General features: G+C 39.6%; 1 protein-coding gene across 1 annotated transcript; it reads left to right on the top strand.

Annotated features, from left to right (window-relative positions):
- The first annotated feature begins 2,336 nt into the window (after positions 1-2,336).
- On the top strand, positions 2,337-15,954 carry LOC129731016 (sodium/potassium-transporting ATPase subunit beta-1-like). Its single transcript, XM_055690717.1, has 5 exons — positions 2,337-2,596; positions 2,975-3,235; positions 3,309-3,490; positions 15,492-15,762; positions 15,821-15,954. Exons 1-5 carry the CDS (start codon positions 2,458-2,460, stop codon positions 15,928-15,930), a joined length of 963 nt encoding a protein of 320 aa, XP_055546692.1. The 5' UTR covers positions 2,337-2,457; the 3' UTR covers positions 15,931-15,954.
- Positions 15,955-17,706: the final 1,752 nt, after the last annotated feature.

Raw genomic sequence — 17,706 nt, 5'->3', positions numbered from 1 at the left:
CAGTCGTGTCTTGGATACAACCTCCTACTTTTTTGGAAGGACAAAATTGCACTATATTGCAAACCTTTTTAGCTTTATAGATATTTTCATCAATATTATGCAGAAGGAATCTTAGAGCCAAAACGGTTTGTTTAATCGGCATAGTATCTTCGTCAAAGTTGTAGAAAAATATTTTGTCCAAAAAGAAAACAAATACATCATGAGAAATGGTTTTGAACTAAACTTGACTTATTATCATAAATTCTAATTTTTTATATATTTTTTCTGATCATCCTGTGAACTATCATTAATAAGCTAACAGAATGTAGATGTCGTTGAAAAAACATCTATTTAAAAAAATGGTTTTTTCAGATTTTTGATTTATTATTATATTTTGATATATTTCTTAGAAAAAAAACAAAATGACTACAACTTTGCCAAAGACATCCTGCCAATCAAACTATCTTACTTTTTTGTTTTCAATTACTTTACGATCAGACTAATGTTTGACTAATCCTTTGTTTTGGAAAGCGTCGTAAACAAAATACGTAACGCATGAATGGGAGGAAGCAGGTTTAGTCTGCGTTACTCTTTTGTTGAACTCCAAGAGCTTTTCTGAATGATTTAAGATTGGTGTTATAAATCTCTTAGGCTGCGAACATTTTTTTACATCCAACCTTTTGTTCCTCCCAGCATTTAAGCTCCATTTTCACTGCACAGTTTGATATTGCGCGAAAAGGTTCTGGGCCGTTAAATCGTGAGGAAGTAAAGATATAAGATTGTTATGCCATTTCGAGTAACAAACGTGATTTAAGAGAGCTTTTCTTCATCGGAAAAAAATATTTGAGGCGAAAAAAAACAAACTTTTTAATAAATAAATGGTTTTTAGTTCCAGCCATTTTTTATCCGTTTATTTTACCGTAGTACTCCTGATGATCGAATCTGAAATGTTTTGACAGCAGTTGGTTTCGAAATTTCGCTGGAAAATTAGCCACGATTTGTTTCATTATGAAGAAGCCATACTCGAAGCCGCGAACCGAATATTACACTTAAACTATACCAACCGTGTCCAGTGTTCTTTGACATTGCCATGAGCTGCATACTGTCGATCGGCAGGGTCATAGTAAGTGTCATAGTGGAACTAAGGATCGGCAGCTGCCCTCAATAATGTTGACAACGATTAGTGCAAACCCGGGGCTGTCGGATTTTGGTTTAACCGAGAAATTAAATGCTAATTAAAGCATCGTCAAAAGCATGGCGTTCTTCAAGGCTTAAACTTAGGATTGCTGCTTTTTATTTCTTGAAGCAACAATATATTTTTGATTTGAAATCATTTTGCACACTTCCAAAATTCTTGAACATTCAAATCCCTAGTCATTACTTAATGTTTACAGCGGACGATGAAAGTGAAAAAAATGCCTTAAAGCTTAAACTTGAAAGTAAATGAAATATATAAGCTTTTCAACCATTTCTATGTTTTTTTGCCTTTGCAACGATAAAAGTAGGTACGTCAAAAGGCCGCATAGTAATTGCTCGCCGGGTTCGTCGCTTCTATTTTTTTTTCACCTTTGTCGTGAACTTGTTAACGCAAGTTTTCCTTCGAGCTCGAACTGGAAAACAATGGAAGATCATACCTAACTTTTTGACCGTCTGCGGTCTTTTGACGAACTTCGAAGCTCGCTAGGGGCACCAAAACTCACTAAAATGGTTAAAAAGCTAGAATCTTTCATTTTTTCCAGTTCTTGGACAAAACCTGCGTTGACCAGTGTTATCAACAGGAAAAAAAAACAATTATTACCATTAATTTTTGAAGAAAACTGACATCTTTCAATAATCAGTTTTCCTTTGTTTCAAATCGTAATGTTCACAGTTGTGTTTTCTTTCCTACTAAATAGTAAAAATCAACATTTACTTTACTCATTAAGTTTGCCATACCTGACCAAGCTGCTCGGTAGGAGGTAGATATTTCTATTTTAATCTGAACAGGCATCGCAACTGAGAGCAGCCCAATTAGGTTCGAAAAGGTTCTAGTAACTTGTTCTTTAATTGCTGTCCCTGCGTGAAATTCACATGTAAATTAACATTTTTCGCCGGGAGGGTCACACCATGACCATGCTACCACATCGAATATCATCACGGAACTTTGGATGTGGCAGCGTGCACCAGTTATTACCGAACAATGATGCAGTATTTCCTGATTATATCGGATTTGCTGTCATCTTCACCTCGGTAATATCTAAGATGTGATGTGATAATTATCGAATTTTTCACCAAAAACTAACTCTATAGCAACTGTCCCGCAGAAGGCACAGTTTTCGTTAGTCACTCCGGGTGAGCGGGGGTAGCTTACTTTCGGTTCTGTAGTGTGTATTATTTCCCAGGGCACGGTATGCTTCGGCAGTTTCGTGATCGTGATTTTTAATACGATTTTCAAGTTCATTTTTCTGATTGCAATAAAATAAAAACCGGAGTAGAGCCATGGTGAAGCACGGGGAGAAAAAGGTTGACAAAGAGTATGTGTTCGTGTTTCCCCAGAAACCGGAGCCGAAAACGTGGAGGCAGATTATCTGGGACGAAGAGGAAAGAAAATTCTTCGGCCGTACGAAACAAAGCTGGTGTAAGTTTTCTCTAGGGTAGCAGTTCTGGGACATTTGAACTTAAAATGGCTAAAGTTGATGGGGTTGCTGTTTTTTTATCAGGAATTATAATAGTTTGGGGTATTCAGTTGGGGTATAAAAACCGCATTATTTATACACAAAAACAGTTTACACTAGACATGAAACGGTTCTTGAAATAATCCCACCGTATTTAGTGAAATTATTTATTAACTGAAGAGAATATGAATCTAAAATGTTACTATTTTTTAATAAATAGAATTTTAAAATCAATAGTACAAATCTATCGCTGAGATTATCTCGCAGGCTCTTACAATATGATAACCATAAATATGCTAGTATTTAAAATTCTACCTTTTCTCGATTCTATTTTCCGACAGTTTACTTGTTCCTCTTCTATGGAGTGTACTTTATCATTCTTTTCGCCGTGTTCTGGGGCTGCATGGAAGGCCTTTTTCGAACGGTGAATGACCAATACCCGTACTACCAGCAGGCGGACTCGCTAATCGGTGTAAACCCCGGCCTCGGCGTTCGGCCTTTGCCGCAGAATCCGAAAAAGCCCGCCATTATACACTTCAAACCGGGAGGATATAATGCCGAAAGTGATTACTGGGTGACCCAACTGAACGAGTTTTTGCAGCGTGAGTGTATTGCCTGTTGTGGGAAAAATTCAATCGCTTCGATAACACTACCTCTTCTCCTGTACAATTTTAGCTTACTACAACACATCAATTCTGCCTGGGGAGGGAAAAAACCACGTGAAATGTGAGCACGGAATGCAGCCCCCACCGGAATCTGTCTGCTCAGTTGATACCAAACAATTTGGTCCTTGCAATCCGGATAATAAATACGGTTACAACAGTACGCAGCCGTGCGTGTTTTTGAAGCTGAACCGGGTAAGCTATAAATAACTGCGCTTGTTTTTTGACACTTTATATTTTGTAACGCCAACGCTAACAACTGTGCAGAGTATACATTCGGGCAAAAACGAACGAGTTAAGGCGAAAAATCGAGAGTTCGAAAATCTTAGCTTCATAGCGTGCCACTGCAAACTGTTCACAATTAAATTTGCTGGGACGCGGTTTTAAACATATTAAAAATTGGGTACCTGTCTGGAATTTACATATAACCTAATTTTTTTTTCACAATGCTACTTTTATCAATATAATTAAAAACCAGTAGCAAAGACCTTTTCAGGTCAATCAAGCTTAGCTTTGTTAATCAGATATTCGTTGCTGCAAGAGATCGCATTACAGGATTTGAGTTATGTTAGAATGACTAGATCGTATTATGGGAGCTCGCAAACATTGGAATGACTCTAACCATTATGAAACGTCCTTGACCAATCGGGGCGCGTGGAGTTCACACCTATTTCGAAAGCTGTTTAACCAGTAATGTCTAATAAGTGGATTATCAAAGAAACGTGGTTTTGGGAAATCAATCGTACACGAACACATTTTTTCTTATCGTTGCAATCTGCAAATTCTTAACTACACGATTGTCTTATTATCGATTATCGTATAATCTATTCTCGATCATCGATACATTATCAAACTGCTTTATAAATATAAGTTTTAGTTCATAATGGGATATTTCCTTTGCATTCTCTAATGTGATAAGCATGAAAAAAGCGTCTTACAGTTTTGTAACCATGAATGTCTTGTCTTGTCTTATTGTGGCACGTCGTCGTTATCAAAAAAAAGTTGTTGTTGATACTGATCAATACATATTTTATGAGCTCTGAAGTTATTGATTGTGAAGAACTACATAGTTTGCAGTTTATTTCATTATTTATTTTCAAATTGAATTTATCCAAGTTTCGGCCGAACAAATGTTTGAGAACTCTCATTCACTCTTCCTAAGACTGCCAACAAGTTCGATAAACTTTCTGAAAGCAATCAATTTTATTGATTCCAAATAAGAGTTGAAAAACGCTTATCAAACTTCTAATCAGCATTTGTAGAGCTTATAATATTAAATTGTTGTTATTTAACTTGTAATCAGCATTTGTTGAAAACTTGAAAAATTTGTTGAAAATCATTTTTAAAGATTTATAAAAGAAAATCAAACAAAGATTCACTCTCTTGCGAAATTGAAATTTTACGAGTGAAGTAGAACAACTGAAACCATATTCAAAACCTTCACGGTAGCTTTCGAAGGTTCTTAAAAAAACCTTCATATCCCACTTCAGTCCTCAAAGATGAGCAAAACACGTTAAAACTTGCTCAGCAGTTTGTAAATTGTGTTAATAATATCAATTCGAATGTAGTGAGTCCAATTGGAAATGAAGTATCACTAAAGTGTGATCAGATCACTACTCAAAAATTTCTTTCTGAAGAGGCGTTGTAAACAAACTTGAATGAAGTACGAATTTTAATCAAGAACTTCAAAAGCATAGAAGCATGATGCCTTCATTTTGTAGAATGGGATTTTTTATAATCTCATCAGATGTCTTCCCGAGAACTCCTCAAATTTCTAATGTAAATTTTCAACAAATGCTTTGAGTTAGCATATTTTCCCATAAATTGGACACTGGCCAAAGTCACTCCAATTTTAACATTAGAAAAGAATCCATCTGCAGCATCACATATAAATGAAAATGTGGTTTTTACAAAGAAATAGTTTGGTTTGCGCCATAGACATTCAACTACTCATCAGTTACTTAAAAGCAAAGTAAAGCCTGGTGCTTTGTCCCGATTCAGACTTAGCAGCTATTTAGTGTACAGGACAATTGCGGGGCTAGCGCTACGATCCTACTGGCAATAACAGTCTTTCCAGAGCCGGGACTCACACATTTGCTAGGCCAGCATCGTACCTCAAGATCGGCTGGAAGGGTCAGTTACTTAAAGAAACTAATATCATTCGAGCTAGTAAATGTGAAGGTTATTCCACTAGAGTTGCTCTAAAATGGCCAATTTCAGTTTTCCTCTTTACATCACAAAAATGATACAAAGCTACTCGACTAACCGCACTCTTTAGGTTAACTATCTAAATGGTAAATCTACTAGATTACCTGTAAGAGATGGTGTACCTCAAGGAAGTATCTTGGGCTCTCAAAATGTCACAGAATATCGAAAAATTGGTCGCAGTGACGAAAATACCCAACACGGAAAATCTTATGTGATGTTCACTTCTGATCTTCTGATTTACGCCCAGGAAGTAAAAAATCTTTATTTTGTGGCGATACAAGCATTTCTGTAAAAAAAAGGCCTAATGACACATGCAATCGGCTGCAAAAAAGTCTAGATATATTTTCTTCATACTTGCAGAAATGGAACATTGCTTCTAATGCATCCAAAACGCAATTAATTATTTTCCTCATAGGCCAAGAATTCCTTTCCTCAAACCCACCAATGTTATGTTAAGAAGAATGAGGTGGCCTAAAATTAGTTGGATCAATTTGAATACTTAGGGTTAATAGTAGTAGTAGGGTTAATTTTTGATAATAATCTCACTATCGAGGAGTCCGTTATTTTTATAATTTCGATTTGAATGAAATCTATCAATTTTTTTGAACAAAAGTTGCTTTAGAAATTATGGAGCAATTGTGGGAACTTTTATACAATAGGAAATTCAACCTTGTCATTGTTGAAGAAATGTTTAATGGTTTTCCTTTCTAACTGAAACAAACAGAAGCCAGGCAGAGCAATGTCGGTAAAAATGGCGAGTGGGAAGCAGATTGCCATTTCAATGTTTTCTAGATACGTTTTCAGAACTTTTGCTACCTGAGGCCAATGTCACCAATTCTTTATTTTCGAACCTATTAATCTGTTTTCGTGTAAAACGCTACAAAATAATTTTAACCTCTATTATACACACAGCACGGGTAAACTAAGGCTACAAAACGTGTTTATGTTTTTCTCTAAAGCAATTCATAGATGGTGAAGAGCTGTACGTTAACCCACGGCAAGGCGAACCGGCGAGCCGCGCCAGTAGGTTCTCGGCCTATGTGGCTTGCTATATAGCGTTTGTTGCTAGCTGTAGCATGTCTATAGCGTGTTTGGTTAGCTATATAGCGTGTGCATGTCTATAGCGTGAGTGGCTTGCTATATAGCATGTGTGGCTAGATATCTATAGCGTGTTTGGCTAGCTATATAGCGTTTGTATGCATATCTAGAGCTTACGTGGTTTGCTATATAACGTGTGTGACTAGCAGTATAGCGAATTAAATTACATAAATGGCATTGACAAACAAAATTAACCTTTTTTGACTACAGGTAAGCCTCAAAGTTTACCGAGTGTATTTTAACATTTATTTGAAGAATTTTTGAGCCAGTGAGCCTGAATCACATAATTTTTCGCTAAAGCCCTACTATTCGCAGCAATCAGTTGTAAAATTATCTACGCTACTGCAAAATGCGAAAAATTATTCGTATTAAACCTAGTTTACCGGGAATGCACTTTTTACTCTCGTCTCCAACCTCTTCGTAGCCACTACTGCCTAAATTAAGATATCGCCGTGTCAAATAAATGTTGTGTGAACAGAATTTAATTAAAATAAACAAAATTAAGATATCTTAGCTCAACTTGATTCAAAATACAGCCTCAAAACAATTCAATTTCATTCTTGTTTTGGATACGACAGCAAATGAAACCGCATAGCTGCACATAGCTTACGCTGTTGTTCATTGTCTTTAGCGGTGCCGGCTATAGAGGTAAACGTCATGAGTGTAGTCCCAAACATATTGCAAAAAGTACATTGAAATGAGACAGGCTGTCGTATTCTACGTTAACTCTGCGGTCGTGTCTTATAAACAACCCCTTCAACCATTCTCTACTCCGTATGCGTACGACGAGCAAACTAACACACGTATACCGAATAAATGGGAGATGGAAGAAAACACAACATGTGCAAAATATACGACAGTATGTGTTGTTACTTAATGAAAGATTAATCTAATTGCTTTTTATGTAACAAAGAATAAAAACTCTGATTAACTAGCTGTCTTACGAATACATCAAATACCGTTCAGCACTAAACAATCTCTGAAAAACTAAAAATTGAAAAAAATCAACCAAAATTGTGGCCATCCAGGTGCCACTTGGATCCTGAAAAAAGTCCCCTGAAAAACTGATGCAAACTGCTTAAAATAGGTTCGGGTGACTGAAATAGTGTCCCTCGATTGGAAACATTATTTGATTGATGTTGATATTTGCTAGATCAGTTTTATAATCTGAAAACAAGTGCTGATAGAAAAAAAGGTAGTTAACAAATTTATATACTTATTAGGGTAGGGCAAAGTGATCGATTTTTCAGAACCAAGTTTTTTGGTTCCTTTTGGGGCCCCAAACAACCCAAAACTTACCTGAAGTCGATTGGTTTTGTCTCCGCTTGGCGCCTTCGTTTCAAATTTGTATGAAAATTTATATGGGAAAACCTACTTTATTGCATTTACCTTTCTAGAGAGCTCAAAAATGCTCTAAAAATGCACTACATTATGTTAAAGTATAGAATTTTAGATGCCTAACAACATTGCAGAAAACACTGAAGAGTTTGAATGTCCTTAAGAAGAGCTATAGCTGTTCAAAATTGAGTATGTCGATTTAAATGCACAAAATCTTGTTTTCTGCCAACATTACCAATGTACCGGCGTCAGTAGGTTTCCCATCAGAAGTAACATGTCGTAACGAGTTTATACACTTAGCTGGATCAAGCAAACAAATATAGGTCAATATTCTAGGCGTAGGTAGAATCTACAACGTGTTTCAGAGGTTACTTCTAATGGAAATCTAACTGACGCCGGTACACTGGCAGTGTTGGCAGAAAACATGATTTACAACATAAATTTCGACATAATCAACTTTGAACAGCTCTAGTATTTTTTTGGGACACCCTAGCTCTTTAGTGTCTTCGGCCAAGTTGTTAGTCATAAAAAAACCTACCATTTGAAGTTATGAAACCTATGGTTTGAGCCATTTTGAGCTCTTCAGAATGGAACATGCATAAAAGTTGGTTTCTCCATACAAATCTCCATAGAAATTTGAACCGCAATGCACCAAGCGGCGACAGAACCAATCGACTTCCGATTAATTTAGGATTGTTTGGGGCCCTAACTATAACAATAAAACATGGTTCTAGCTTTCTGCTATCAAGTTTCGTGTTTTCCATATAACGATTCCCCACCCTAATACTTATGTTTGTATCTCACTTTACATATTTCGATTCAATCCACAGAAGGATCCATGAGCTGCTTAAAATGGGTTCCCTGCCCTATACAGCGTATAGTTTACCAAAGGAAAAAGTCTTACGATACACATCGAAAAACGATACTCACCCCATTTATCCACAAAAATTTGGTCAAACTCGTAGTATAAAGATATGTGTACACTTTGTTATATAGATGTTGATGGGGAGGAATTAAAATTACTAATATGAAAAAATTTGACAAAGATGTGAATGAAGTACCTAACTTCAATGCTGAGATTATTTACCTACTTGTATGGCAATAGTAATGGTCCAATGCCCAGGTATGTCGATCTCAACCGACCTCCAGTCACCTCGAGAACCAGCAGCTCGCAGCTGTCTCGATCGAAAGCGCACAACTATCGTGTGCGAGGCCAACCCCGGAGCCTACAGCCTCTTTCTGGTTCTCTAATGAACAATAGTTTTGGTGGCTCTCAAGTTCAGCATTCTGGCTACATGTCCAGCCCACTGGAACCTTCAGATGATCCATGCGTTTGCGTCACAATCCATCTTCCAACTGCTGCTTCATATTAAACGGAGCACCTTACGCTCAAAAACCCCGTCAAGACCCGAATGACAATTGTTAAAGGGTCTATAATAAATAAAATAAAAAATAAATAAATAAAACATTACAAGATATACCACCCTAAGGGTTGCATGAAATGGTGACGTAGGACAAATATGTATATTAATTCAAACTCTTGTTTCACGTATTTCACTACGCCTGTTATACACCGTGTGTCTCCAACAGTTATAAGGGCTCTACTTACTATCGTGTTAAGAACAAGAATGAAGTTGAATTTTCCAATGCAGTCTTTTTGTATCAAAAAGTTTTGTATCGAAAATTCTTATAACTCTCATCTTCAACTATCTATAGTTCTGAGAACCGATTTCATAATTTTCAACTAAAAAATCATGTTACAGAACGCTGATGATCTAACCACCGGTAGCATCGAATATTTTTCTTGGCCGCACATAATAAATTTGTTCTCCGCTCTGCCCCTCGGTAACTGTACCAGCAAAATATCCTTCAGCATACGATGGTAACTCTTGCAGCCGTATGCAGAATAAAGGTAAGGTGTTCCGAAGTGTCTGGAAGTTGACTCGTAATCAGCTCTCGTTTCCTGATGTCGCGTACCTCTAACAGCTATACTCCACTTGTTACCGTGTAACAAACAAGAATGAAGTTTAACTTTCTACCTCCAGTGTTTTGTTTCGAGTTGAGCGTAGATTTTCGCAATGTAGGCGGGGCGACGCAGTCTCGAGAATGAGAAACGAAACAAAACACTTTGTTGAGTCAAAATATGTAGGCTTGGAATTTGTTTCGCCCATGTAATTGTTATCCGTGCTCGGGAAGCAAGGTAATAGCGAGGAAAGTGTATGGGAAGGCTCGACCTTGGAACTTTTCACCATTAAGCGGTAAAGCAACAATGTTAAACATTATATCAAACAATTGTCACATATTTTATCTAACCACCGACATATAAATGACTTAGATGCATTGAGTCGTTCGCTTGCTATAATCGTTTGAAATCTGACGTCACATTTCCCAGTTTCATTTTCAATTTTACATCATTTACTCCAGTATAGAAAACAAAGACTAGACAACCGGGAGGATTAGCGTTCTATACAGAGCCAGTTTTGTGCAAGTCTGCAGGCTACGGAACTTCAGTTGGCTCAGCATTCCGCAGAAAATCTTATTTCCAGCTGCATCTTGTCGCTTTCAGCTCCACCATAAAACCAAAACCTCTAGCACTTCTAGCATCATTTGAATCAGCCTAATCAGTTTCGTCGGAAAATCATATTATGGTATTATTTGCTACAGCTCATTTCACTTGACTTATTCGGTCGCTGGTACCAAATCCACAAACATTTGATGAGTCTGCAGGTTGTATCTCCTAAACTTATTTAGGATCTTTCGCAGGGTGAAGATTTTGTCGTGGAGCGTCTCTCTTGAAAACAAGCTTGGTATTCACCTGTAAAAGGTTCCGTCAGTATAGTCTTAATCTCAAGCACTTTGTATGCTAAATTTAGCAACATGATTTCTGCAGTCGAGTATATGGCCCTTCTTGTGAATAGGGTAAATGAAGCCTTCAGCCCAGTCGTTTGGCATTTGTTCATCCCCCAGATTCTTAAAATCGCATTGTGCAGCTGCTCGCCTCCTGCTTCTAAAAGTTCTGCCAGGATACCGTCCTTCTCTAAACTTTTGAACCACCGGCTGTTCCTGTCTCTCCTTTTCGTTCCATTCAGCGTCCTTGTCATTACACATGGCCGGCAAAGGGCAGAACGAGCCTTCCCTTCTTCTGACATTGTTGAATAAATTCTACCAGGTCTTTTCTCACATAACTTGTCTCTGCGCTGGCAAGCTTTTAGGTGCACATCGTTCTTGCGCTTTTTCCGATAGTCAACTCTTTTTTGGCCTTCACTTATATTCTCACTGTTTCGACGCGCAGCCGCTGTGAGCCTCCTGGCCTGATTCTTCTTATGCCTTCTCTCTTCGACATTTGGCGTCGAACCAGCTTTTACACTGTTGTCCGCGCGTCGTACCCGCCACTTCTCTCGTAGTGGTTTTAATCATTTGCTGAGATTAATTGTTCACTGAATGAAATAATTTATTTTCCAAATTGAAGGTACTAATAGTAAGATAAGTTTATTTTGCATTATATTCATAAAAAAATATCAGATCTTCTTACAAAACTGTGTTGGAAAATGGCAATAAGGCTGATACAAATTTCGAATTCAATTCAGGCATCAAATGGTGAGTTGACAACCTGGAAGGAGCGTCAAACATAGCTTCGGCCCTCACAAGTTCCTATCTCACACCGCCACGAGTCATATGATTACACTAGACTGCCGGTTGAAACATGGATACAACTGGTTGGTGTTGCCTGGGCAATGCTGTCATCCGACAATAGCTAAGTGAGAAGGTGCGACGCGATCATTAGCGCGTTAACCATATTCCGGTGGTAGCGGAAATGCTTCGCCAACCCGAGCGTCTGTTCACCAAGATGGTGTGGCTCAAAACAGCGTCTGATCTCCATGTTAGGAGCGGCTGGTCAACGTCCTGGTGGCAGCGTGGGACTCTAAACAGAGCTGACACGATGGTCCTCCGGCGAGACAGGGAGTTGCGGAAGGCCCAACGAGCCGCCCCGGAAAACAACATGTTACAAACAACGTAAGAGATAATACGGATCGGAACAATCGGCATGGACCTAGGCAACGAAATAAGGACTACGTTTGGAAACTTGGGACATGGAACTGCAAATCGCTCTGCTTTCCAGGATGCGACAGGATAATATATGACGAGCTACATTCACGCAACTTCGAAGTCGTAGCGCTGCAGGAACTTTGTTGAACAAGACAGAAGGTATGGAAAAGCGGGCACCGGGCGGCTACTTTCTATGAGAGTTGTGGTACCACCAGCGAGCTGGGAACCGGGCAAGATGCGCCAACGCGTGATAGGGTGGCAGCCGATCAACGCAAGGATGTGCAAGTTGAGGATGAAGGGCCGGTTCTTCAACTACATCATCATCAACGTGCACTGCCCACATGAAGGAAGACCCGAAGGAAAACGCTGCACAGGAATACGCGCAGCAGCTGGAGGCAGTGCTACCTACGGAAGAGCAGCTTGGCGCAGCTACCCTTGAAGATGGCTGGAAAAGCATCCGCTCCGCCATAGGTAACACTGCAGTAGCGCTACTAGGTACAAGGGCCCCGAATCATAGAAATGACTGGTTTGACGGCGAATGCAAACGGTTAGTCGAGGAGAAGAATGCAGCACGGGCGAGAATGCTGCAACACCGTACGAGAGCGAACGTGGAACGATACCGACAGGCACGGAACAGCCAAAACTCAGTCCTCCGAAGGAAGAAGCGCCAGCAAGAGGACCGAGATCGCGTAGCGATGGAAGAGATGTACCAAGCTAACGACAATCGGAAGTTCTACGAGAAGCCGCACAGCTCCCGCAAAGGCTTTGTGCCGCAAGCCGATATGTGCAGGAGCTTGGACGGCAACCTCCTAACAGACGAGTGTGAGGTGATCGAAAGGTGGAGGCAGCACTTCGACGAGCATCTAAACGGCGATGCAGTAGAGCGCGAGGACGGTATGGCAATTGATCTTGGTGCACGAGCAGAAGACATCAGAATTCCAGCCCCCGATGGAGGAGGAGATTGGTCGGCTGAAAAACAATAAAGCTGCTGGAGTGGACCAACTTCCCAGCGAGCTATTGAAATACGGTGGAGAAACACTGGCTAGAGCCGTGCACTGGGTCATTGTCAAGGTTTGGGAGGAAGAACGAGTACCGGAGGAGTGGATGGAGGGTATTGTGTGTCCCATCTACAAAAAGGGCGACAAACTGGAGTGCTGCAATTACCGGGCAATCACTCTGTTGAACGCCGCCTACGAGGTACTCTCCCAAATACTTTGCCGTCGACTATCACCATTTGCGAAGCAGTTCGTGGGGCACTACCAGGCGGGATTTATGGGTGCCCGCGCCACCACGGATCAGATATTCGCGGTTCGGCAGGTTATGCAGAAATGCCGCGAATATAACGTGCCCACACATCATTTGTTCATCGATTTTAAATCGGCGTACGACACAATCGATCGGGACAAGCTATGGCAAATTATGCACGACTACGGATTTCCGGACAAACTGACGCGATTGGTCAAAGCGACGATGGATCGAGTGATGTGTGTAGTTCGAGTTTCAGGGGCACTCTCGAGCCCCTTCGAAACCCGAAGAGGTCCAAGGCAAGGTGATGGTCTCTCGTGCCTACTGTTTAACATTGCCCTGGAAGGTGTCATTAGAAGAGCGGGGATTAACACGAGTGGCACGATATTCCAAAAGTCGGTTCAACTGTTTGGTTATTGATGAAAGGAAGGGGTTCACGAGAGGACAGTGCTAACCTTCCACCTCGAGTTCAAATTGGTGGTGATGAAATCGAGGTGGTTGCTGAGTTCGTGTATCTGGGCTCACTGGTAACTGCCGACAACGATACCAGCAGAGAAATTCAACGGCGCATTATGGCAGGAATTCGTGCATACTGTGGCCTCCGGAGGACGCTCCAATCGAGTAGAATTCGTCGCCGCACCAAGTTAACCATCTACAAGACGCTGATCAGACCGATAGTCCTCTACGGGCATGAGACATGGACTATGCTTGTGAAGGACCAACGCGCCCTTGCGGTCTTCGAGCGGAAGGTGTTGCGTACCATCTTCGGTGGACTGCAGATGGAAAACGGAGTGTGGAGAAGGCGAATGAACCACGAACTGCATGAGCTGCTTGGGGAGCCATCTATCGTCCACACCGCTAAGATAGGCAGGTTGCGGTGGGCTGGGCATGTTGTAAGGATGTCAGAGGACAGCCCGGTAAAGATGGTTCTTGAAACCAATTCGTCAGGGACGAGACGGAGAGGTGCACAGCGGGCAAGGTGGATCGATCAGGTGGAAGACGACCTGCGTACCCTACGCAGACTGCAGAGCTGGCGAACTGCAGCCATGGACCGAGTGGAATGGAGACGACTCTTACGTAGAGCAAAGGCCACACCACGGCTTGGGACTGTTTGGTAAGGTAAGGTAAATTTCGAATTCTTTTTATGTCCAAGGTTATCAAAGTTAGCAGGGGGGTGGCAAAAAATAAATAACACCGAGACGAAAAAAAAGAAATATCTTTGATCAAAGTTTGTGTGCAAGTTATGACGTTTGTAACTTGCACTCAAATAAATGTCGAAAATAACACTTTATTATTATTATTATTTATTTCGCTTGCCTTTCGACGACACTCTCGCTGTCACCTGACTTGTTTGTTGCTAAGTTAAGCACTTATGCTGTCGGAAAACCAATGAAATGAACAAAACGGTTTGAGCTTTTTTTTCTTCCCCTTCCAATATTCAAGATTTTTGAAGGGGGGGGGGGGGGGGTGACATAAAATAAAAATAATATTTGTAACGGCTTAATTTAACGAGTTTAGCTTAGTATGACAATAGTTAGGCCTCTAAAATCTAGGCATATATAAGCATAGTTAATGTTTCCCTAATTTCCATATTCAACTATTTTTCCAACCTGTAATTACATTGAACAGACAATGTTTGGTCATCAAATAAGTCTTTCTTAGAAGATATAACTCGTCTGTTTGCAAACTTTGAAGAATTGAAAATCACAAACTAAGCTCTTTCTATCATTTGAACTGGGAAACGGTCAACGTTTACAGTTTAAAAGTATATGTTTACACCATTTGCTGTACTTAGCTTTTCCAGCTGGCGAGGAGATACCAGCGGCTTAAATTCGCACTGCGAACTTCCACTTCCATATGAATTTTCTGTTATACACTTGTGCTTGTGTTGTGATCACTTCGCTTGTAAAAAAACCATTTAAGTGTTGAGCCAATTCCAATAGTTTAATTAAAACCTGAAGGTTAAAAAACTATTCTAAAAATTTGTTAAATCAACAATATGTGGCAAGGGCTCTTAGTTATGCAATATAAATATGAATATTTAGAAAAGTGTCCCACTGTCGACATACGATCTCGAGATGGTCGTTCTCATTGCGAGAGTGTACGGATACGGATCGACGCTGCTAGCAATTGAATCCTGTCCTTTTCAAAATTACATGTTCTTTTGATTTTCCATAGAAAATACCCAATCAAAACCTTCCAACTTTCAATCAAATACTATTTTCTATCGATATCTAACCTATTTTTCTACCGGCCCCAGATCTATGGCTGGGAACCCGTCTACTACGATGATGTGAATGAGCTGCCGGAAAATATGCCCCACGATCTGGTCGAATACATCAAAAGCCTTCCGGTGGAGGACCGCAAGCAGCTTTGGGTTTCCTGCAATGGAGTTTATCCGGCCGACCAGGAAGCCGTTGGAATATTCCGCTACTATCCTAGCCGAGGTATTCCATCATCGTTCTATCCGTACACGAACACCAAAGGATATCTGAGTCCGCTGATTGCCATCCAATTCACGAAATCGAAACGTATGACCCCTTTCATTTCAGCAGTATTTTGTTTTTCAATAATTGAATCTATTCACAGGAAAGCAGAACATGTTCGTCGAGTGCCGTGCATGGGCGAAAAATATCAAATACCATGGAGGTTCCCGGTTACGTATGGGTTCGGTGCTATTTTCTATGTTAATCGAATGATAACATGAGAAGGCTTGTAGAAGAAAATAAAACAATTTCAATTATAAGTACACGCGTTTTCGATAGATTCTCTATTCTGAAAAGGTAAGCCAACTTACATTTCTACTCACGCTGTTTCTGTGTAAAATTTGTTATTATCAGCTTGGCTTGATTTGTGTTTAAATTCACTCAAATCATAAGTTAAGTTTCATTGATGGCACTGTGGGTCAAGCGACCGCAAATTATCATTGTAGTGTTAATTAGTATTTGTTTAAGAACAAAGTATTCCCTTGACAAAGTTTGCTTTCAATATTAGCGCGCTTCTGACGGCATTTCTTGGTTTCGAAGATATTAAAACCCGGCAATGTTCATAACTAATATAACCTGTTTTTAATCGACAACTTCTCTTAAGTTAGTTTCGCATCGTGTCAAAATAATATATAGAACATTTTCCACGCGAAGCGTCGTCCTCGCCACAAAACAAAACACGCTAGAGGAATCCCCTAGAACGGAAATTTTTCAGCTAAAACTGGTTTAAAGCCGCAGTAAAGGTGAAGCGCCTGCGTTTCGCGGCGCAGACAAGGTGATGACGCCAAATTGGCTGTCGGAGAAGTAACAATTATGATAATTATTGAGACGTTCACGAACCCGTGATCCGTCGATATCATAAGGAATCCAGCGCGTCGAGCGTGATTCAAAAGAAAAAACACCCCGAAAAAACGAGACTGCTTAATTGACACCTTCTTCGTTCGTGGTTGCGACGAACGTTTATTTTGCAGTGCTGAGATAGCGTGTTTTTCTGTTAATTAGTTTTTTTGTGCTACCACAAAGGAATGTTTTTCAAAAACATATGATTTGTATTGAATGACAAAACTCTTCAGCTCAAGGTTTGTGGCTTCTTGGAAACATTCTTAATCTTAAGAAGCTTTTTATTTCGGCTATGAGAAGTTTTGAAAAATTCCCATGTATTAATCGGTTCATTTCAAAACAAAAACATTTCTAGCATTTCCAACAGAGAAATGAAAAAAATTAAAGCGAGTAGGTCAACAAATTATTATTTCAAGTATTTATTTTTAGTTTTTAATTTTCGCAGTTTTTTAGTTTTCGCAATAAGTTAAGAATGATTGCACCTTTCATTCCATCAGATTCACTACGTTTTCATTTGCAATTGAAGATATACCCAAACGGTTACACTTTTGTTGAATTCCCTGTTTGCTTTTATCATTATCGTATCTCCCGAAAAATGTTGCTAATAAAAGAAAAGCATCATACAGACTTTAAACAATTTTGTTTGAGAAATGAAGCTTATGGTTTACTACAAATTGCTAGAACCAATATGCGTTAACAAGTTGGAGAGTTATGAGAGTTAAGTTATGAGAGGCCCAGAAAAGGTAAATTTTACACTTACAAATTTGGGCTTTACAACTTCAAAAATCTCAAAAAAGTCTAGACTTAGAACTTTTGGTGACACACAATCGTGTGATGTTTTCGAATGACAATGGCACTATAAACACATTCATATTTGATTGGATAAAACCCAGTCTTTATTTTTTTTCTTTCCTTCCGGCTACTAATTTTATATGCAAATGAGGTTGAACTTTTTTAGTTGAATAAAAAATAATAGTAATTCACAAGTTTAATTTCCTATCCTATTCAAAAACGAAAACAAAGGTCCGAACTTGACTAACACAAAACAACTTCTAATTAGTAGTGAATTCAACGAAGAAAAAAAAACTAAAAGCGGTTACGACGATGTCGAGATCGAACATGCTTCAAATCGATGACTTTTCTTTCATT

The sequence above is a fragment of the Wyeomyia smithii genome, chromosome 3, assembly GCF_029784165.1.
Source record: "Wyeomyia smithii strain HCP4-BCI-WySm-NY-G18 chromosome 3, ASM2978416v1, whole genome shotgun sequence".
NCBI lineage: Eukaryota > Metazoa > Arthropoda > Insecta > Diptera > Culicidae > Wyeomyia > Wyeomyia smithii.
The sequence above is the reverse complement of the archived record's forward strand: the minus strand, read 5'-3'. Positions and strand labels throughout refer to the sequence as shown.